This window comes from Pantherophis guttatus, chromosome 2 (genome assembly GCF_059756535.1).
Source record: "Pantherophis guttatus breed Tessera chromosome 2, ASM5975653v1, whole genome shotgun sequence".
Taxonomy (NCBI): domain Eukaryota; kingdom Metazoa; phylum Chordata; class Lepidosauria; order Squamata; family Colubridae; genus Pantherophis; species Pantherophis guttatus.
Genome location: NC_142064.1, coordinates 215,639,647 through 215,663,518, shown reverse-complemented (window position 1 = coordinate 215,663,518; position 23,872 = coordinate 215,639,647). Strand labels below are relative to the sequence as shown.

The window sequence follows — 23,872 nt, the reverse complement described above, 5'->3', positions numbered from 1 at the left end:
GGGCTGAGAAGTGACTGAAGGGACATGGTGACTCAAATAATCCGAAACCTTGGAGGATGCCCTTTCCTGTAATCCCTGAGCAATGCCCTGTTTAATAGACTCAGCGATCAATTGGGCTAAGGCTAGAGTAAGCTCTAGATTATGGCCTTGAGGCGCTGGAGTCACAGTATCCCTGGAAGTCTGGGGAGCCACATCTGCTTGCTGGATTGGTTGTGGATTGCTGAAAGGAGAAACCCCAGATGAGAAAACCACTGCTGTGTCAGGAGCAATAAAATCCTCCGTAACAGAAATATCAGGTGACAGGTTAGGCACCAAGATGGATGAGGAATTGGCCTCCACATGAATGGACTCCACTGAAGGAGCCAGGACAGTTGAGGGGCCAGGTTGCACCTTGGATGAGGATGCTGCTTTATTACAGGCCCTTTCTATGGCCTTGTGTCATCTCTCCTCATCCCTAGACATATGGGCCTCCTGGGAAGTTTGGATTCTAGGTTTTTTGGAATGATTGCCAGAGGAAGACTCCCCTGTTAGGCTTCTCTGCTTGTGGGAGCGTTTTCCTGCTTTGGAATTATCATGATCCCTGGTGTCCGCCATCTTAGAAGGGCTATAAAATGGCTGCTAAGGAATATAAAACAGAAAGGGGCCCACTGTTGGCCTGCGAGGGCGTAACTCACTGCGTTTTATGAGAGGCCTTGAAGCTGGCCAAAATGAGGCTCGCGAGTGTTTGCCAGCCGGTCGAAGCACTGTCAATATGAGGCGTTGATTTTCCGCGCGCTGAGAAGCCGCTAATTGAAGCCCCTGGTCTGCACGGCAAGAAGGAGGCCAAGCCGATCCACGTGGGCTTCTCCGGAAAAGCGCCAGCCAGCCGGCATGGACGCTTTAATAAATGAAGCGCAGAGGGCGAGCAGCCGCCACCGCCAATCTAATCGCCGTCCAATCGCTCCCTCAGCGCCGCCAGAGCCTGCAAGGCCGCACGCGACGGAGCGAACTCGTGCGTGTGGGCGAAGATCACCAGCCGGCAATCTAACCGCCGAGCAGTCTTCAGCAGAGCGGAAAACAAGCTCTCTCGCTGGAACGGGCTGCCAGTCAAACTGCAATTTAAAGAAGCTTTTTTTTTTTTTTTTTTAAGTCGAAGAGCTGTCTCTAGACACGACTGGTCCTAACTCGACCGAGTCGAAAAACTGACAGCTACAGCCAGGAGGAGGGACTTCTTTCAATCTGCAGACCCGGTCCAATCAAGCTCAACCTAGTCTCCACCCATCCTGACTACCGTGCCCGACTACAGGAGAAAATAAGCTTCCTGCCCTGTTCCCAACTTTGAATGGTTGACCAGTGGATACAAATGATACACAACAAATAAAAACCCATTCATATTTTTTCATTACTCATAGCATTCTTCACATAGCAAATGGGGTACACTGTAAGATAAATACCTATCTGTGGCCTCGTTATTTTTTTTGTCCAGAAAGAATGGAATCATTTTATAAAATCTGTGATCCTCATTACATGTGGATGAACTAAAAATCATCCCAATTTAGCATTAAAGGAACTGAGAAATTAAGAATTGTAAAGATTTTCTTGTGTCCCAGGTGACCAGTGCAATTTCAGTACCAAATGTAAGACAGAAATGACATTGGATAGCATGGTGGGTTCTGCAACAGATTAATACTGTAGTTATTCCAATGATATGAATTGAAGGACTGCATCATTAAGCTCTAGCATTATTTTATTGGGAAGATTGTAGGAAAGGGTTTTTTAAAAAGAACTTTAGAAGATGCAGAACTTCCCCTGTGAATGAAAGCTAGAGTCAGTTGATTATCAATTACTTGCTTTTTTAAAAGACCTTTTGAATTCTTGTATATGTATTCAGTGTAGATAGTTATTTCAATTTGAATATTTGTTCCAAAACTTTCAAGCCAACTTTTTATTAGAATGTGTGCTAATATGCAGATTCAGAGGCTAGCATCATTTCCTTCTCCCTGCTTTGACTAATTTGACCTAGTATACCTTGGCACTTGACTGCTTCTTGTCCTGGTGGTTGTCTTTCTCTCAGTAGTTGACATGCAAGGAAGAACTTGCTGATGTCGGCTGCCTTGTGACTATTTCTTCTGGCTGAAATAATGGGTCACGTGAATAAGTCACATGATGTTCTTGTGACTTACCCCATTTTTGAACCCTGAAATTAGCCTTATTTTTGGGGAGGTCTTATTATTTTGGGCTGCATGGAGCAAGATGGGGTTCCTCTTGCTGTCCTACCTGATTTCCAGCTCTGTCTCCCTAACCCTAACCAGAGGACGTGGTGGGGACCAGCTTTGCATGTGTTTAAATATTTTTGGGGAGGGCTTATTTTAGCACATGTGCTCAAAAGCCTGATTGGGCTTATTATCAGGGGATGTCTTATTTTTGAAGAAACAGGGTATTTGTTTGAATGTTTAATGTTACAGGAATTGTGCACGAAATAAAAAATATTAATTTTATTTCAAACCTTGCACAAGCAATTGTATCTTCAATTGACTTCAATTTGATAAAAACAACAAATTGTGTTAGTTGTAGGATTCAGAGAAAGTCTAAAGGGCAAGGGATGGGAGGGGATATCAAAAATGTGTGTGAAACCCCACCTCCTTTTTAGGTATAATGGTGCTGGGGAAATCGTGAAGTATCTTTTACAGAATGAATAGATTCCAACACAACATACTCTGTCTGTTTGCCCCCAAATATTGCCAGTTCTTTCCTCTCCCTGCCTCGTATCAGGAAGAGATGCCTTTACCCTCATGTAGAAGAAACAATCCTGGGAACACGTGGGCATGGACAACATGAAACCAGCTGTTCCATGTCCAGAGCAAATTTTGTATGGAATGGTTTGCACATTCCTACAGCTTACATATTCAATTGGAAATGCAAGGCAACCTAGTTGCTGTGCCAAAGGGAATTTGCAATCATTTATAAATAGATTTTTATTTTAGAAGTGTGAACAGATACATATATAAAATCACATTTGTATATTTTTATATCCAAGCATACTTGGAGTTCACATATCTATTTTCACAAAGGCAGCCAATGCAGTCATAAAGACAGAAAGGTTTCCTTAAACTGCCACTTTGGAATAGATTATTGTCACGAAAAATATGGCTTAAAATGTTAAAAGTAACTTGATTAGATCTGTGAACCTGGAGACTGACTTCTACATCTTGTAAAGACTTAGTTATAAGCAGAGCAGAGGGAAATGTAATATTCAGAAGGGAGAGAAAGAGACAGAAGATAAGCACAGTGCAAGAGCTAATTAAGCATTTGATGTGCAACAGATGTTCTGTACAGAACTAATATCCTAAAAGCAATGGTATTACAAGTGTTTCATTATGTAGCTTGAATGCAGATTTAATTGCCTATGTAAAACAGGGGCTATATAACTTCCAAATTTATAATGTGGATAGTGTATTCCAATTTTTAATGCCTTTGAAATCCTGTAACCACTACACAATAAAAATTTTTAAGTGTCAGAGCTTAAGAAAGATTTTATTCTCTAACGAGGATGATTTTAAAAACCTTCCTGTTTTCCTACCTTCCTTCCTTCTGGGTGTTATAGCACTTCAATCTGTTCAGGTTTTGGTACAGTGCCAAGAAGTAATCATGAGCTAAAGTTGTCCATGTTTTGAGCTTCTCCTATTTTTCTTAATGGAAATCACTCTGTTTAATCACTCTGTTCGATTGTCGCATAAAAAATTATTCAGAGAAAATGTATTTCTTTATAAAGAAATATACAAACACACAAGATTATTGAAATAAAGATATTTTTCAATGATGTATGTGATTGGTTGCATTGAATTTTTTCAAACTATGGAAATTAACAGTGTTTAATACTTTATACTTATACTTATTACTTACTTTATACTTATTGCTAAATAAATTCTAATTCAATATCATGCACTTGTTAAAAATCTGTGTTGATCATGTTGGTGTATAGTAGTGCTTTTGTTTTATTGTTCTGCTAAATTTCCTCTCCTAAATTTAATATAGTACACAATATAGTACTGTGAATCTTCCACAGTAAACTTGATGTATTATGTACTGTTTCACATCTGTTTGCATGGATACTAGATACATCAGTAGATAAACCAATTGATAGACTTATTTATTTTTGCATGATTCTTTATCCATATGAGTTATTTATAGCTACCCCTGTAGCACAGATCACATTTGGAATATAATAAACATACACAATACTTTGTACAGAATTGCTCAGCTGCTTTCGTGAGGAAAATGAAACAGCAAATTCTAGATTGATTTATTGTTCTCCACCTGTTCATTTCCCATCTATTTTTTCCTCTCTTGAAGCAATATGCAGAGCATCATTGCAGGGCTTGTTGCCTAAGGATGGTAGATATCTTTAAGTTCTCAAGTATCTCCAGCCTATATTTAGATCATTAGAATCTGAAAGTCAGCTGCTTTTCAAGGCCTGTTGCATATACCTATAAGAATCAATCAAACTTTCTGGCCAAGAATTCTAGGAGGGGTACACAATTAAAACAAGAAACTCAACTTTATGCAGCACATAACACACACTTCCCATAACTGCCTAAATTCCTGAACTTAGAGCAGAAAGCTCATTAAAATTTCAGTAGTGTACTGTGGCAATGGAGAAAAAAAATCTCTTCTTCATTTTCCTTTAAATGTTGATCTACAGGTAGTTCTCAACTTACAACAGTTCATTTAGTTACCGTTCAAAGTTACAACGGCATTGGAAAAAGTGACTTATGACCATTTTTTCACACGACCATTGTAGCATCTTCATAGTCACATAATTTGCATTTGCATGCTTGGCAACTGACTCATATTTATGACGGTTGCAGTGTCCCAGGGTCATGTGATCCCCTTTTTCAAACTTCTGACAAGGAAAGTCAAAGGGGAAACCAGATTCACTTAACAACCGTTTTAGTTATTTAACAACTGCAGTGATTCACTTAACAATTCTGGCAAAACAAGTCAAAATGGGGCAAAACTCACTTAACAAATTTCTCATTTAAAACATAAATTTTGGACTCAATTGGGGTCTTTAGCTTTAATTTTGTTTTGTTATTTGTTACATAGGGCACCACTTTGAGAAAAGAAAAGCTGTGTTGTAAATAAATAGGATACTAGGAACTATATTTTAACATTAGAAAAAGGTAAGAGCAAAATATAAATGTGATTTTATAAATCTCTGGTTTGGTCACATCACATTAAAATTGTTATTCCAAAAGTTAAATAAAACCAGTCCTTTCTTTGATTGCCACCAAACAGTATTTCATATACTGTTGGACTGGCTAATCTCAAACTGTGTGTTAAAAGGAGAGGCCCAGAAAAAAAATGTAATCATAGGCTGTGAGTTTTTCTAACATGCTCAAGAAGGACAAGTAGTCCTTGATTTGCAACCACAATTGAGCTCACAATTTCTGTTGCTAAGTGAAACATTTGTTAAGTGAATTTTGTCCCATTTTATGACTTTTCTTGCCACAATTGTTAAGTGAATCATTGCAGTTGTTTAGTAACATGGTTGTTAAGTGAATTCTTTTACCACAGATAAGAAACTTCTGGAGTATTCGAATTATACAGCTAAAAAGCTTGGCAAACTAAAAAAAAATCTTTGCAGGTTATCCTTTAAGAAGTGGTGACAGGTCTTTATTAAAAATGTCACTCATTTTAACTTGATTTAAGTAAAGATTTAGAATAGAGCCTTGGTGGCGCAGCAGACTAAAGTGCTGTTAAATAGCACCAGCTGCCTGCAATTACTGCAAGTTCGAATCTCACCAGGCTCAAGGTTGACTCAGCCTTCCATCCTTTCGAGGTAGATAAAATGAGGACCCGGATTGTGGGGGCAATAAGCTGACTTTATAAAAAAGAACACCGCTTAGGGGGCCCGAAAGCCCTACTAAGCAGGTATATACAAAAGTAGGCTATTGCTTAATGCATTGTAAGCCGCCCTGAGTCTCCGGAGAAGGGCGGCATATAAATTGAACAAACAAACAAACAAACAAACAAACAAACAAACAAATAGCTAGCCTGCAGAATAGATTTCCCTTTAGATATCAAGTGAGACTGCTTATTCAGGTACATTGTACATCACATGGTAAGGATAATTAATTGAAGATTATTTCCACCAATATGCTGGAACTTCTTGGAGGCTTCTGCTGATCCAGATTGCTCTATGCTTATACCATTAATTCAGTGCATTTACTCACTTCTTAAATTCATTTCCCACAATACTTACTGTTTTACTTTAGCTATTCCTTAATGATTGCTAATACTTCTTTTCACAGTCTTAGCATACTAGCATTAGTATTACTAGCATTGATAATCCGTTATTGCATAAAAGGTTATTAGTTTCAGTTTATTGGGTATTTCCATGTGTTCATCGTGTAGTTTTGCTTGAGTGCACAATAAAGAGGCATGAGCCATTATATGTGGCTTTTACAGTTTTGACTGTATTTTGAAATATCTTATATCTGGAATGGAGATGATGGAAGATAAGCCACTTCTTAGACAGACCCTTATGTAAGTTTGCCTAGAGTCTAGACATTTGTTATAGACTCATCATAATGTTCAGAGCAAAGTTCATGCTGGGACATAACAGACAAAAGCCATGTGTGTGTATGTGTGTGCGCTCACAAATGCCTTAAAGACAGTGCTGACTTCTGGTGACTGCTTGGACAAGTCCCTGCAGTCTTCTTGGCAAGATTTGTGAAGTAGTTTGAGACAGAGGCCAAGTTCACTAAGCTGGCATTGTGCCTAAGGCAGGACTAGAACTCATAGTCCCAGTTTTTAGCTTGATACCTTAACCACCACATCAAGCTGGCTCTCACAAAAGTAATCCTTAATAAATAAATATAAGAGTCAGTACTGTACTGTAAATAAAAACTACTTGCTTATGAAGCCCAGTAAGCAATTGGTTAATTTGACTTCCAGTTAATAACTGAAGTGATGTGGACAGATTACAATGTTAATTAAAAACTTTAAAAAATTTCTAAAAACAGAAGAGTTAATAAAATGTGATGAAAATAAAACATGGAAAATTTACTATTCCTGAATAGAATGGAAGTTACAAGAAATGCTGATATTTTAAGGGATTTATTTATTTATTTTTAATCAGCATGAAGGCCTAAAGGTGGAGTTCTGGCCTCACAATCAGGAAGGAGGCTGTGGGTTCGATCCTAGGTAGCGACATATGCGTTAGGAAGGGCACCCAGCCAGTAAACGCTCAAGCTCCATTCAGTCGCCCTGACTCTACCCCGATACAAGGGATTACAGGGTCAGTATAAAAACATTTTTAAAGAAGGAATATTAACATCAGAAAGATGTTCCTGGTAGAATGCTAGCTTTTTCTATTCCTATGAGGTACTTCCTATAAATATGTTTTTTCTGTTATAAAGTCAGTTCAACTAATCACTATTGAATTTCCACCTGCAACATTCTATACAGTACATAACACCTAGAGTGCTTCAACCTCTGGCATAATTATGGCCTCCCACAATAAAATGTAAAATAAAAAGAGGTTTCATAAATAAAAAAAGAAAGGGTGAGCTTCCTGAACAGTTAAAGGAAGTATGGTAGAAAAGAAAAATGTAGGAATGGAATCTGCAAAGTTTCAGCTAGTAGAGAAGTTGGAAGGTCTAGAATTCTCATTCTGGTAATTCAAAATGAAAATATTCCTGAAATCTCAAGTAATTTTATTTGTGCTGCACAAGGAGAGATTCTTGGGACCATGGCAGGAACAAAGAGCTTGGAAAGAGCTGGAAACAACACTAATAATCATTGCTCTGGATAGAATTCTATATACATACACAAACACACATACACACACATACTTCAACTCTCAAGAAGTATGTTATCTTCATTTTATTCCACATGTTTAAACTTATGAACCTTTAGGAATAAGCAAAGGAACAAGATATGTAGATCACTTACTTTCAATGAATCTTTCGTTTGCTTCTTTTTGTTTACATTCCTTCCAACAGCTATCATTTACAGTACATGTGTTGTAATGTACACTGTACATTGTATTAGATGTGCCTAATATGCAGCTAATGCTCCATAATTTTAATAAAATACTTTCAACTGTTTATGATGTTTTAGTTTTTTTATCTAATCTAAAACATGTACATAGTTAATGTATTCAGATTTTTATATATGAACAAAAATGTACTTCAGGCTCTGCAAGAAAAAGGTTAATTAACCTTAAGATATTTCACTTTTCTCAGATGTATAACCTGCAATTTAAACTTGGCCATTAGATGTTTTTTCCCACATTTGTGAACCACTCATCTATCTCTAAGAGGGTCACTGAGCAGTGATCAAAATACAGGTAGTCCTTGATTTAAAACCATTTGTCAAATAATCAAAGTTACAACGGCACTGAAAAAAGTGACATGACCAATTTTCACATTATGACTGTTGAAGCATCGCCACAGTCACATGATCAAACTTCAGGTACAACAATCATGGCAGAAAGTTCTTAAAATGGGACATGACTCAATTAGCAATTGCCTTGCTTAACAGCAGAAAAATTGGGCTCAACTACAGTCATAAACCAAGGACTACCTATAGACCTAAATTTAAAAACCTCTGAAGACATATTACCATGTAGGCTGCTTCCTTTTTGATTAGTTCCATTCAAAGATTCCTTTTATATGTGCAGTCACATCTACAAATGATGCATCATTTTTGTATTAGCTAAATATTAGCTACATCAGTAAAATAAATTTGTTATATTGACCCTATGGAGAAACTGGGCCAGTCACTCTCTCTCAGCCCTAGGAAGGAGAAAAGGATAAACTGTTTCTGAAAAACCTTACCAAGAAAACTGCAGGGAGGCACTCTTCCCCTCCCAAAGCTGTGGATAGAGTTAACTTGCAACATGTACAGTATATCGTTATGATAAACATGCAACTATTTCTAATAAAATATATAGTATCTTCATTGATACCATTTTATTGAGATTTTATAATGAAAGTTATTTAATGAGGGGACAAGTAACTCCTTAATGCTTTGACCATTCTGAGGAAGATTTTTGGGTTTCTCTCTTCCGCAGATGGCTGACTTCACATATTGTTTCCACAGCAATGTTTTGTTGACAGTCTTCATCAGTAGTAAACAGGCAGACTGAAGCTTGGTAAAATTCGTATGTTTTGCCTGAGTCATTTCTCAAAGGCTTTGTTGCTGAACAGCGTCCCAGTTCCCAAATAAAGCACAACAAGCAATTTTACCTTAAAGAAAAAGATTGTTTTTCAAAAGTTTTAATAGACTGGACTGGGGATTATTGAAAAGCACGCACCCCCAATGGAAGTGAGTTTGCTGCAAGATTTTAGGAAGCCCTTGGTCGTCACAGTTTTACTCCACAGATGAGCAATACAAGGCAGTCGGTTAAAGAGACTAAAGCTAATCGCCCAAGGAGGGGTGTGAAGATGATTTCAGGCGATTTGAGCATGACTGAAACTAATGACTCCTCGTATTTGGCCCTCATTGTGCAGGAATCGCTTGGGAAGGGCGCACAAAGGTTGCCGCTTGTGGCCGCCTCTCATGCCCTCCTTTAGGAGCCCGCCTGCCACTTCGGCGGGTTTCTTCCAGGGAAGCGGCTGCAATCTGGTCGCTTTAGTCCTGGTCAAGAGTACGTTGCATAGAAACCGCCGCTGCGACAGACTTAACCGCCAAGCTCCCGCTTTGTGTAGCCGAGAACAGCGAGTAGGTGGAGGGGGGGTGGGAGAGGAGAGAATGCCAGGGCGCCGTGCAGCTCTCGGCCCTGAAGGAGGCGGCCGAGGGTAAACAACAAGGGACGCTTCTCGCTCCGCCTCTACATTCGGGCTCCCATTGAAACACATTTTATTCATTTTCTCTCTCAACCGCCCCTCCCTCCCTCTCTTTCCTAGCCCCCCTCCCCCCTTCCCCACGGGTTCGATATTACCTGCTGAGGATGTGATGTCATGGCCTTATTATCCTAATGTAGGCTGATCTCACGAGCTCCTCAGCCAATGGGGCAGCCGGGCTCTCCCCACCTGCTAGGAAGAGAATTCCATCATTCTTGGAATTCTTCCCTCGGCTCAAGCGCACCGCAGCGCGCGCCGAGCGGTCCCCCGAAGGCGGCTGCCGAATCTGCAAGGCTTCGCATTGTTTTGGGGGAAACCAGCCGCGCAACCCTCTTGCCCAATCAGCGAGCAAGGCGCTTCCTTGGGCTGGAGGCCCCCCCCCCCACCCACCCCGCGCGACGAGCTCGAGCGACCGGAGAAACGAGGAACGCTTGGAAGCCAGCGCGGCAGGGCGCGCGCCGACTTTCTTTCTCCCTCTCTCTCTCTCTCCCCCTCCCCTGCCCTTCTCCAATCCTCCCCCCCCCCTCCTGGCCCGGCTCGGCCCGGCTTTGCAGGGGGGAGCGCGACTGAGGAGCGCGGAGTTCTTGCAAACTGGTGAGAGCGAGGAGACTACCACGGGGGAGCTGGAGTTTGCACGGCCCTTGGTCGTACCCGCGACGGCGGCGGAAGTGCGGTGCGGCAGCTTGGTTTATGGAGGGGTGTATGAATTAATAGTGCGGCACAGGGAAGATGCTCGTAGGCGCTTGGCGGACCCTGGTGGAAGCTTGGGGCGGGTGGGGGGGCGGTCAGAGATCGCCCTTGTGTTCTGGAGGGAGGGGAGGGGGAATGGTTGCTCTCAGACCTGCCGTCTGTTCCAAGCCGTGCTTGGAGCGGTGTGTTGACTTCTCTAGTAGATAAAGCGTTCTAAACGAATCAAAAAGGATCATTCATTCCTGTGGAGAAAAGTGGAGAAGTGGAGAAAATCGCGGGTTAGACTTTACGCGTCTGTACTCTGGAAAAGTGAAATCCTAGAGAACACCGGGGGGGGGAGGGGGGGGAGGGGGGGGGAAAGGGAGAAGACGTGCAATGAACATGCAGTTAGTTCTTCGTATTACCCCTCCCCCCCTTTTCCTTCTCTTGTTTGTTTTGCTGGTGCTAATTTATCTTGACTTTCGAATATGCTCATTTGGTAGATCGTCGTCGTGTTAATATTTATCCTGCACGAAAAGCGCTCCGCTTGAGTCTTAGCTTTGAAATGGATCGCGCGGGGACCCTCTTTGCGCTTATTTTTCCTAAACAGAGAGTTTTCTCGGGGCGCTGCCCGTTCTTTATCTGGGCTTTCTCTTGCGAGATGCCTAACCGCCCACGATTGCATTCCCCCCCCACCCCCCACCCCCCTTTAGCACCCTTTACGTGCTGAACGCACTCAGAATGTAAGCAAATGTTACGTTACACTGGACGCGATCTGGAAAGAAACAAAGCGGCTTAATTATGTGCGTGCATTCCTGTGCTGCTTTTGTCACGGATATCCACTTCTTGGACTTGAACTTGAGGCTGCCTAGCAAGAGCTAGCGAGGATGGCAGTTGATAACTGGTATGCAGACTTCTCTGATGGACAAGTTTGGTTAGATTTGCTTAAGTTTTGTGGGAGGTGTTTGTTTTGTCCACCTTGACGCTAACAGTTGCAGGCTCTTGCTATTATCTCTGCCATGTCCTGCCAGTGCTTACAGAATGACACATCTCTTGTAGCCTTGTTTGGACTTGTCAGTGTCAGCCTGACTTCTGCTCTTTCTTGAGCCCTTTTGATTTTTTAGACAGCTGCCTTCTGCAGGGTGCTTTACACCAAAAGAGAGTCATTCAAGAGGCTTTGGGAATTTCCCATTTCCCAGGGTTTTGCTGCCTCCATGCAAAGTAGCATCTTCTAGCTTTTGAAATCTTCTTGTGTTCATTGAGATATCATATGATTTGATCTGTTTAGCCCAGTCTGGCTGCAGGTAGAGGATCCCCCTTTCTGCAACAGCTGGGATGTAATGATTTAAATTTTGCATGTGTTCAGCTTGAGAGGTGGCATCAGTGTTTGAAAAATAAGTTCAGAGGCAATGAGGGCTAGAATGAAGACACACTAGTGTTTTTATTGCACAGCCAAGAGGAAAAGATGTTTCTTTTGCTGTGTGTTTATTTCTATTTTCCTGTGCACAGTGATTTTGGTACAGTCTCCATGGGGTGATTGGATAAATAATGAAATACTATCCCTTAAGGAAAGAAAGTTGAATTAATCACTTTCTATTTATCCGTCTCCATATTTATTTTCTATCTAGAATCTTTTTTGTCTGAAATCATAATTTTGTAAACTTTTGGTCAGTTTGGGCTAAAACTGAAAAGTTGTATGGTCCATTTTGTTGATTTAAAGTAGAATTTTTCGCAACCTTCCTTTACTAATACTGTATGTTAGCCTATATCCAATTTATAATCTGGTATAATCAAAGTTCAGCGGTTTGAATCCCTAGTGCCGCGTAATGGGGTGAGCTCCCGTTACTTGTCCCAGCTTCTGACAACCTAGCAGTTCAAAAGCACGTAAAAAATGCAAGTAGAAAAATTAGGGACCACCTTTGGTTGGAAGGTAACAGCGTTCCGTGCGCCTTTGGCGTTTAGTCATGCCGGCCACATGACCACGGAGATGTCTTTGGACAGCGCTGGCTCTTCAGCTTTGAAATGGAGATGAGCACTGCCCCTAGAGTCGGGAACGACTAGCACATATGTGCGAGGGGATCCTTTACCTATAATCAAAGTGTAGGTAAATTAATAAAGTGTAGGTAAACTTGGTTTCTGAACCCTCAGAGCAAACCCCTATCCTGGATAAAGACCCTGGTAGGGTTGGTGGTTTATTCCTTCTCTCCTAGATTCACATTTATAGTTGAAATTAACATATTTCTTGCCTATATAAATTCCATTTGTAGTTATTTTGTATGTATGGGGCAAACTGTATTTAGGACTGCAGTGGGACACACGACAGTAGTTCCTGCCTCCCATTCTAGAGTTCCATACCAGATTGTGTCCCATAAACTCATGGCAAACAAAATGTTTAATATTTGCATAGTTTATATGCAAATATTCTTTAAGGTATATAATGTAGTGATGCTTTCTGCACTTAGATTTATTGAACAACTTTAATTTTTTCTCCCCTTTGTTGAAACTATGGAAATGTTTGGGATGTGACATATAGGTGTAAATAATTTGTTTTAATGCCTTTTAGTAGTATTTATTCTTTTTGTTTATATTCTGGTTTTTCTCTAAAGGTCTCAAGGTGGCAGAATCAGAACCCCAGTTTCCAAATATCTCAAGATTTCAACACATCCTTGCAGTAGATCTGCTAGAGAATGAGAACGGGTTACTGGATAATGTTAGGATGAGAATTTGGATGTGGTCAGTTATAATAAGATCCTGCAGCCAATATACCTTACATCTGCCATAGGAAAAAAATTGATGCAGTGTAATTTACATAAAATTCAGTTTGAAAATTGAATGAGAGGTATTGGTGCATGCCTTTGAAAACCAAACATACTGTGACACTTTTTGTGTGAAATTTTTAAGCTGATGTGTCAGGAGGAAGCAGAAGGGCCTTTTTGAAGGCTGTCTTCCAGCCCTCCTTAGCTTAGTACTCGAAATTCCTAAACTGCATGGTTAAGGATGGCTGCTGGAGAAGACAGTATTAACTTGCAATATTCTCATTTTAAACTGCATATAATGAACATGTGGAACATGATCTCAGTTACATGAAAATTCTTGATTTCCACCTTGACCTGGATCAATACATCTGCAAGTCTAGGATAGAGATGTTATTTTTTAACCTAGGTTAATTGTATTTTTGGAGCCTGTCTTTAAAGTCGAAGTGATCATGATCCAAATTAAAGAAGTAACTTAAGTTATGAGTAAATCAGTCAGTCCATCTTCTGTTGACCATATTGTAAGAATTGAGATGGAAAACAGTAGAACTAATAAAACTATTATATAAATTGGCCTACGTAAAACATTGCTAGGTTATGTTAAATTTATTTAATCTTAGTTATAATTTTGACTTTTGTGAAAACATTTAGAGAAGAGTCCCAAAGGTTTTTTCAAGAGGCAACTGGACTTTCTGGTTTTTCTTTGAAGACATTTTGCTTCTTATCCAAGAAGCTTCTTCAGCTCTGATTTAGAGAGGAGGATTTTTGAAATTTGGGTAGTCCTGGGAAAATACTTAAAATTATTAGGAATCAGCATCAAATTTATAGGAATCTGAGTCTTTTTTGAGAACATTGTTGTAGATAATTAACTAATGGTTAAATTTGAATATTGTGTGTAATAATGAATATTTGATTTATAGGGCATCTAGTACCTCTAGAATTCAGTTGTAACCCAAGCAACAAATTTGTGATTGTTTTGGTTTGGTTGTTTAGTGTAATTAAATCATTTATTAAATAGGGGATGACAGTCTGAGCAGGACCTTCTTTCTAGCAATTTTAGGGAGGAAACAAAATTGTTGCAAATTAGATGCAATTACTGCTACAATTCAGTTATCAAAAATAGTTCTTCTGAGAACGAAACTAACATGATATAGCAAAACGATGTTTTAAATTGGATAACTGAAACCTGTGGGTTTATTTTACAAGCTTTACTGGGGAAGTGGGTATTTACAAGCTTTATTCTTGGGATTATTATTATTTTTTCTTTTATTGTTTGGATTGATTTTATTCACAAAATGATACATAGGAGATTCTGATTGCTCCACTCCCACCTGTAGTTTTTCTCGACAGAAAATATTTATTTATGTAAAAATCTCACATGATTGATTATGTGCCATGAAGTCATTTTTGACTCCTAGTGAACATGTAGATAAATGTGTCTTTGCCTTATGTAGCCATCTGGTACTTCATAACTCTGGATATCTCTTGTATCTGGAGGCCTGTCTGAAAAAGCACCTGCTCCTATTGAATCACTAATGACTTAATGAAATAGAGATTTGTCTTCTTCTATTGTCTGGGAAAATAATACAATATTTATTTCTTATTCAGGATCCAGTCAGGAATGGAGACTCCACTGGATGTGTTGTCAAGAGCAGCATCACTTGTGCACGCGGATGATGAAAAACGTAAGTTAGGAGTTCTGAGCCAAGATACACTAAACCTAGAAACTGTGTTGAGTTATATTATGAATGTATATAATTTTTTTTTTAAAAATGTATTTTTAAATGTTTGTACCTTGGAATGCATTGTTGATAGATTGTACCTAAATAAGTCAGTCAATCAATATGGTCTTAAAAGCTGAAGCAAAATTTTCGAGTGAAATGGAAATTAAAATCTTGGTTGGTGTTTGACTGTTTAGTTTGATATTTTTTTTCCTAAGATAATGTAGGACATTTTTTCCATAGAGTGTAAGTGAATGTAGTTTCATATCATTTCTTTAAATTAATGGCAAGCTCCTAATCTGATAATTTGTATATTCAATATATACCCTGAAGCATGTTTTCTATACATAAAGATATTTGAGTTCTGGAAATAGGGAAGGGCTGTATGACTCCTCATTTCAACCAGACCAGTTTACTAGCTATCATTTAATTCCTATCCTGAAGTCTTTGCTCTTTAGATTCCAACAATAGCCATTGCGTCTAGAATAAAAACCTAAAAGAGGAGTACAAGGTGTTTTTTTTTTTGCCTGTTTTAGTGAAAAACCATACTTAATTTTTTTATACATAAGAAAGTCATGCAGAACTATTGCAAAAAGGAATAGGAAAAGGATATTAATGTATAGGACAGTAACATCTGGCTAGTAGCTTATGAATAATTGATTAGAGGCCTGCTGGGAAAGACAGCATATAAATTAGTCTACAGAGTAACTGCTTTGTTTTTTAAGAAGTCATACAGACGTAATAAAAAAAAAGAGTAATAGTGAATTGGTATTGAGGATATATGGGGAGTATATATTTATTATTTTATTTAATATATGTATATATAATTTTTAATAATTTATTAAATATATTTTATATATATTAAATGTATATATTTTCATGTATTGTATTTAATTATTTATTAAATATAATTTAAGGAAATATATGCGTATATATTATAAATAATATAGAATATATATAGAATATACTGTATATCAGGGGTGTTTAAATAGAATATGCTGTACATCAAAGTTGATTTCATTGAGGGCCGCATCAGGGTTGTGTTTGACCTTGGACGGCCAGTGTGGGCATGGCCAGTTCAACAACACTCTTGTTGGGGGCATCTAGGATGGCCAAGTGCTAAGGCAGGACTTCCCTCAGACCCTCCCTAACTCTCATTATAATCTCCTTCCTTCCTTCCTTCCTTCCTTCCTTCCTTCCTTCCTTCCTTCCTTCCTTCCTTTCCTTTTTTTTCGTTCCTGTTCTGACCTAAGCTTCTTTAGAAATTAAACAGCACAAACTTAGTCCCGGCAAACCTCTTTAATTCATATGGCTGTAAATTACTTTTATTTACAGTCCGCAAGGCTTGATAAACAGTCTTTCAGAGAAAGTTTATCAACACCCACCTATCTCACGTGGAACACTGCCAAAGAGCTAATTTCCAGACACAAGGCAAGGTCAAACTTGGCACGGAGTCACAAACAGAATTTTCAAATCTTGAATCGGTCAGATGAACTAATTGCTTCCTGCAAAAGCTCACGTTCCATTCGCTTCTCTTTTATGTCTTATGGGAAGGGCCAATCATCACCAAGCCTTACTCCCAAATCGACCCTGTTTCCTTAATTGTTCCTGTCTCCTGGCAGCTCTGTGCATGCGCACACTGGGAACAGGCTCACGCTGTTTTTCTGCCTCGCTGATGTCAGACTCCGGAGATTCAGGAGGCAGCAAAGAACTACCAGATGGCCTTGGCCCCCTCTTTGCCTCTGACTCAGAGCCATCGTCCAAGCCTTCTCCAGACGCCAGGACTGGCCCACATTCCTCCCAAACCTCCTCATTGTCCAGATCTGTTGTCAGCTCTGCTGGCCACTGGTGGGCCACAGCACTTCCCTGCTCATTATCCTTGCTTCTGCCTTCCCCTCTTTCCTTATTTTTCCTTCCTTGCTCTCTTCCCATCTTCCCTTCTTTTTCTTCGTCTTTCGTCTTTCCCTTTCTCTTTTCCTATCCCTTCTTGCATGCTCAAGTGCAAAAGGGGAAATATTTTTCCTTTTGTTTTGTTTTTAGTTTGTTTTGCTAGCTCTCTGCCAGTGAAAATGGAGCTCGGGGGAGCCGCATATGGCCCTCCTAACCGTGGCTGATCCTTTGGTGTTTCCAGGGCAGCCCTGCGGGCCAGATCTAAGCACCCCGTGGGCCAGATTCGACCCGCGTGCCTTGAATTTGACACCCTGCTGTACATTGTTGAAAATATATAGGGGCATAGCAGCCAAGCAGTTAAGATGCTGGGTTTGTTGACCGGAAGATTGGCAGTTCAAGATCTAAGTACCAAGTGACGTAGTGAGCTTCTGTTATTTGCCCAAGCTTCTGCAAACCTATCAATTCAAAAGCATGTAAATGCAAGTAAATAAATAGGTACCACTTTGGTGGGAAGTGTTCTGTGAGCCTTCAGTGTATAGTCATGTCGACCACATGACTATAGAAGTGGCTTCAGACAACACTTGGTCTTCGGCTATGAATTGGAGATGAGCACCGCCCCCCTAGCGTTGGAGCACTGGCATGAGAAACCTTTCCTTTTTGATTGTTGAGAAACAAAAGCAATAAAGGAGGAAAGATATATCTTAACAACAGTAGGGACATGAATAAGTAAAATTACATATTTACATCTGTGTTTACCCATTTTCAAAACACCAATGTTTGAAAAACTAATTCATGTACGGTATTAATTGTGAATTCACTTCTTTGTGTTATATACAACACTATTAAACAGTTAAAAATTAACGTAAATCTGTACTGCACTAAAGCACATCAACTTCTAGGAACATTCTTCAAGTTTGAATTGCAAACATTATGACTGAAGTTATTTAGGCATAAAGGATAAAATTCTTTTTCTATTTCACATGGAGTAGCTGTAAAAAATTGCACTTACAGCATTTTACACCATGCCAGTAAATATATTTTATTGTCAACAGTTCCAGTAACATAATATAAAAATGTCTGAAAAGCAGGCATTCTTCTTTATAAAACATTGTGTGGAAATACTAGCTTATTAATTTAGTATAGTTAGAACAGAACCCCCTTGGGCGTGGGGGGAAAACAGTATCTTTATTGTCAGTTGAACCACTTGCCAAGTTCTTTCAAAACAGAATTGAAAATGGTAAGCCATGTTGATTCCTTTATGAGGAATCATACCCAGTGATTATGCTAATGAGCATCAAGTTTAAAAAGCAGCAACAATAAAAAAAACAAGGCTTTAAAATACACAGTTGGTCCATTTTCCAGTCTATTTAACCGCATGACAATGTGACTGTGTTTCTCACAGCCAAATAAAGCCATACTTTCAACATGCCAACTGCTTCTAGTTTGTGGAAAAAGACTTTAACAGTTGAGAAAGAATTCAGGTACGCCAAGTATTTTGGTGAAAATTTTAGGGAACATTTAATTTTCCAGCTAAAAAGGTGAACTTCACGGTAGAGGAACTAACACTGCAATCTAATGAAATATTTTTATAATAAAACAAGTAACGGATAAAAAAAATTGGTGACAATAATATTACCAAACAGAAGAAAGGGCTCTAGCATTTCATTGACAGCCTCAGAGTTGCAGACCTCAGTTTATCACAGTGTCAACGTAAAGAATTTGCAAACTGGGTGCAGGCAAGCATTGTACTAATGGGGGAAGGGGTGTGCCTTTTATATCAGTTTCTCATAAAACCTTTAATCAGAACTGGGGCCAACAAACTTTTTTTACTCCGTGAAGCTAATTTGGGTTATTTCTTCAATACAGTCAGAATATTTGAATCTTAATGATTACCAAATTAGCCTGGGAGTAATATCTTAGAATTGAACTGCTTTACCAGGGATTAGATGCATTCTCCATCTGTACTATGCTTGCCCACTCCCAATCAGCAAATTCTTTACACTGACAGACTGAGATTGTCCCTAGATAGTGACTATAGATCATTTTTATAAAGCATACTCTTGGGAAATAAGTCAAACCTCCTAAGATGTCACATGAGGTCTCATGACTTTGGGGTTTTGTATGTTGAAAATGTGTACAGATAGTCCTCGATTTACAACCACAATTGATGCCCAACATTTCATTACTAAGCAAGGCCGTTAAGTGAGTTTTGTCCCACATTATGATCTTTCTTACCACTTGGTTAAGTAAATCACTGCAGTTGTTAAGTTAGTAACACAGTTGTTAAGCGAATCTGATCTCCTCATTGACTCTGTTTGCCAGAAGGTCTCAAAAGGGGATCACATGACCCTGGGACACTACAACCGTCATAAATTCATGCCAGTTGCCAAGCATGCAAATTTTGATCACAAGACCAGAGGGATGCTACAATGGTCATAAGTATGAAAATGTTCATAAATCAATTTTTCCAGAACTGTTATAACTTCAAACAATCACTGAACAAATGGTTGTAAGTCAGGGACTACCTGACTTGTTTATATTTTTAGAGCCCACAATATACAAAACTATTTACCCATCAAAAAGTTACTAGTGCCTATTCTATTAATCCAGTAATACTTGAACAAAAACCCAGATACCTCTTTGAAATTGAAAACAGGGAGTTTAGAAGTAACAAAGTATATCAAAAAAGGATTTTGGAATAAAGAATATTATTTGGATTTTTTTATTTTGGATTTTTATGCTCTGCTCATTTGTAATTGTTGAGAATGATGTTGAGTCAACTTCATTAGAATAGCTTGTAATGGTAAGTTTTTTTATTGCACAATATGAAAGTTGTAAAACCAGTTATGGTGGAATTATGAATAAACTTTGTTGTGTTTGACATCTAGTAAAACTGCTGCTATATATACATCCACACATAGGATTACTTGATTTAATATAAAGTAGTAACTTTACTGTAGCGTTCTCATTAGATTTTATGATTTCATAGTTTCATGATTCTTGAAAAAAACATGTCTATAAAAATAATTATGCCAGCTCACAGAGACCATGTGTCAATTGGATCATAATTGCTCTAGTTTATCATTGATTGACAAGTGAAAGAAAAAAAATATTGAACTTCAACAGATGTCTTCATATCTGTTGAAATAACTGCTGATATATAATGTGCATTCATTTAATTTAACCATCAGCATGTTATTTATATATCCCAAACAGCAAGTCACTATATTGACATTAACAAATATGGCTAGCCAATCCTTTTATTTGCTCTTTTCCCTCATTGTTATGATTTAATCATTAAGTAAATTTGGTTGGTAGGCATGGTTTGATAACAGGGAGTGTTTTCCTTATGATTTAAATTAGATTTGGTTAAGGCTGGGCCATCACATCTGATGTAATCATGAAAGGATCATTCTTGTAACAGGAGAACAAAGAAAGAACAATATAAACTGTCATTATAAAGTTCAAGACTTAACCAAGATGTATCTTGGTTAACATTTCTTTAAAACATGGCAAAAACTTGGAATTCTTCTCTTTTCTTTAAAAACGGGCTAAACCAGGTTATCTTCCACTAATGGGTAAATACCTATAAATTTGCTTTGGATTGTCACTTTCCAATTTCACTTTCCGTATTTTTCGGAGTATAAGATGCACCTACCTTTTTTGGTGAGGAAAAGAAGAAAAGAAATCTCCCTCTGCCTCTGCCTCTGAGCAATTTTGCCACCTTACAGCAAACAGCCTGCTTTACTTTCATTTTTGTTTTCAGCATAGGGGAAATTGATTAGCATTAGAATTCTAATTAGCATTAGAAATTTCAGCATTGATTAGCATAAGGGAAAAAAAAATTGCTCCAGCAATTTACCTCTTTGCAGCAAGCAGCAGAGCCCTGCCGATCCAATCAACTTGTGCTAATTAGGCTGTGCTGAAGGTGAAAGGAGCTGTATTTTCTTGCTGTTTGCTTGCAAGAAGGTAACTGCTGCGAGGCAGAGGCCAAAGGGTGGGGGCCAGTGGGTGGGCTGGACTACATTCAGTGTATAAGACGCACCTAAATTTTCACCCCCTTTTAGGGGGGGGGAAAGGTGCACCTTATACACTTCGACTTGGTTAAACCTACATCAAATTTAGTAGTAATGACAACTCTTTAATTTGTGTATTTATTTATATTTCTTATTTCTAAACCACCCATATTCATCAGAGAGGGGCTCTGGGCAGTGCATAATGTAATCAATGTATAAACATATAAAATAAGCATTAAAATATTAAAATCAATTTAAGATTTTTTAAAAAAATGATAACGTTATAAAATTTCAAAAAAATTAAAAATCTCCAATTTAACATTCGTTAATACAGGCAGCCTGTATTAACCGGGGGGGGGGGGGATGTCCAGCAGGATTGAAATGGCAAGACCAATGTCAAGAGACGATCCCCGAAGGGCACCAAGACTGACTAGCCCCATGTTTGTGTGGTCTTCTGTGCCCCGCCCCCCAAAATGCACAGAAGCCACAAAGTGTATATCTGTTTCTGGCTTCATTTTTGAAGCTTTAACTCTAATAGCCTTGGTATTCTTTTCACTGAAACGTTAGTACTAATAGTCTTCAAAACTCTTTGATACAGAATTTCTTCTGGCATACCCTGCTGTCATACATTCAGCATTTTTCCAAGTCCTCCTTCAGGGTGAATCTTTCAAGCCATAAATCCCTCATCTTGACTGTGTGCCCTAAATTTCCCCCCCATAAATGTAATTCCTTAACCTATAAACTCTTTTATGGCTTGATGCCCCTTCGGGGCCTCATCTCTTGACATTGGTCTTGTGATTTCAATCCTGCTGGAAGAAGCATCTTGTTGTCCTATTTGCAAGAGCTGGTGGGTGTGGGTGTGTGGATGAAGCCTGGAAGTATTGGCCTTTGGTAAAGGGCCAGCCCTTCAAAACAGTCTCCTGTTTGAGATTTGCCACCAATATGATATTTTCTATTTGCTGCAAGAAGCTAAAGATAGAGCTGTTCTGGAGGCTTGGGGGGCTTCCTGACATGCATTGTGTTTGGCTTTTATTTGTTTTATTTCATTGCTGCCAAGATTCCTCAGGGTTAAAATATATATTTGATTAATAAAATAAATAAACATCTACCTGTTGAAGGACCTTTTGTTCCAACCTCTTCAGATTGATTGCAGTGTCTGGGTGTTAAGTTAGTGCCACCAAATACCAATGAAAAGACATCAGAAATCTGTGTTTGTCTTATCTAAAGTTGCTTTTTTTAAAAATGGATAAAGAGGAATGGTAATAAGATTGATGATAATGTAAAAGATAGGCTCAGATAAATGATTTCAATGTCCGGATTCTCAGTAAATTTCCATCGTTGAGACTGGTTTGGTCTTTTAATCGCCAGTGTCTTTTGCCAAATGAAATAATGTTGTAGGCCAGAACACCATGATGGAAGCAGCCACTTTGTTGCACGCTGACCCCGTGTATTTGAAGTAGAGTGGAATGAAGAGAAGTGTTCAAGATTAAGAGCAGATGTACCCATCATAAACTGACATAAGTCAGCAATAGAAAAAGGAGGAAGAATGATGTAGTTGAATGTTTACCTTTCATGCTGGTTTTTTTTTTTAACCAGGGGATTAAGTTTAGCAATTATTCACAGTTGCTCATATAAATCAAAAGTTGAGGTTCACAGATTTCATCTTGATCCTAACCATATTTGTTACAGGGATCCGTTTTATGAAAAGCTAGCCTGCATGATGTAGACCCAAAACTGAACTGAAAACCCAAATAAAGCAACTTGACAGCAGACAAATTAAACCTTCCCTTTATGGGGTGTCACCACAAGATAATTAAAAACTTTCAGGTTGTCCAACAGCATATTTTAAAATGAATATCACTGAAATATATTCCAGATTCTGCTACAGAACAAACAAGCTTGTCAGTAACAAATTGCATGAGGAAGGAAGAAAAAAAAGGATTTAAAGTTCCCATAAAGGCTGGATCTTAAATAGTTTTGAATATATAAATAAATCTGGGCTTGTAGTCTATTATGCATAAATTATAGTTGGCTTCTACTTTGAGAGTAACCTTTTCAGTTAAGATACGTAATATCAGTATGTGCCATTATAAAGCAAAGCATAGATTAATAAGATAGGAGAATTTTTAACAATGAGAATTCTCTATATAGAATTAGTTTGAATATAATGCATTTTCCTGCATGCAGGAAAAAATACTCCTGACCACCTATACATTCTTATTTAATTTGAGCATAAGTACAAATGTTGTGTTTAAAAAAAAACAACAGTTTTATTGTTTTAATATATTTCAATTTCAACTTCACAGCTGTTTAAAAAGAGATTCTTTATCAAGTCCTTATCGGTCAGGAAGAAAGGTTCCTTCTAGCCCCATTAAAAAAACATAAATTGTGGCTTAGTGTACTTCACTGAATAGAAACCTTGGAACAAACACTATTGTATTGCCATCTCCTGTTATTATAATGTTGTATTAAAGTGCTTGTATTTTACAATCTCTCTTGATTGGTGAGCAGCTGCCTTCCTCTGAACAATGCTACTTTGATCACATACCTTTTGTTTATATAATCAGTTTTCTGACAGCAGCAATAAAGCCAACGTTGGATGAGCCTTCATAAGTCTCTATTTGCTTTCAGATAAGCCTGCATCCTGCTCAGGTTGCAAGGACAATGGAATTTCCCTGTACTTTGCATGCCATGTTCCTTTAGTTTTGAATGAGTTCATAAAAGTCTGACCTAATGCTGTTGAGACTCAGAAAGGATAAGAAGAATGAGGGAAGAACTCCTTTACAAAACCTGTTTTGCTGTAATCTTGCAAACATGTTGTTACTTCAAAGCCAGACTAGCTATTTCACAGTAATGTGAAGTTTAGTAATCTGACAGGACAGGATTACAAATATTTATAGAGGGACAATGAATACATTTTCCTCATTCACACTTTTCGGGTTTTGACTGTAGCAGTTTATTTATTATTTATTTATTGGTTCGATTTATAT

The 23,872-nt window shown here is 38.5% G+C and overlaps 1 protein-coding gene and 1 long non-coding RNA gene across 4 annotated transcripts in view; one reads left to right on the top strand and one right to left on the bottom strand.

Annotated features, from left to right (window-relative positions):
* Positions 1-10,050, bottom strand: part of LOC148115517 (uncharacterized) — a 29,653-nt gene extending 19,603 nt beyond the window's left edge. Inside the window, exon 1 of the long non-coding RNA XR_015732650.1 lies at positions 9,932-10,050. This is a non-coding gene — a long non-coding RNA (uncharacterized LOC148115517). The remainder of the gene's footprint in view (positions 1-9,931) is intronic.
* The window catches only part of VGLL4 (vestigial like family member 4), a 102,673-nt gene continuing 88,767 nt past the window's right edge, over positions 9,967-23,872 (top strand). Inside the window, exons 1-2 of one of the 3 annotated variants that reach the window (XM_060688380.2) lie at positions 9,967-10,427; positions 14,864-14,940. In XM_060688380.2, coding sequence (XP_060544363.1) covers positions 14,877-14,940 — 64 coding nt within the window. In that variant the 5' untranslated portion in view covers positions 9,967-10,427; positions 14,864-14,876. Of the gene's footprint in view, positions 11,407-14,863; positions 14,941-23,872 lie in introns of all 3 variants that reach the window. The other 2 variants (XM_087887780.1, XM_034438264.3) reach the window with 2 other exon arrangements.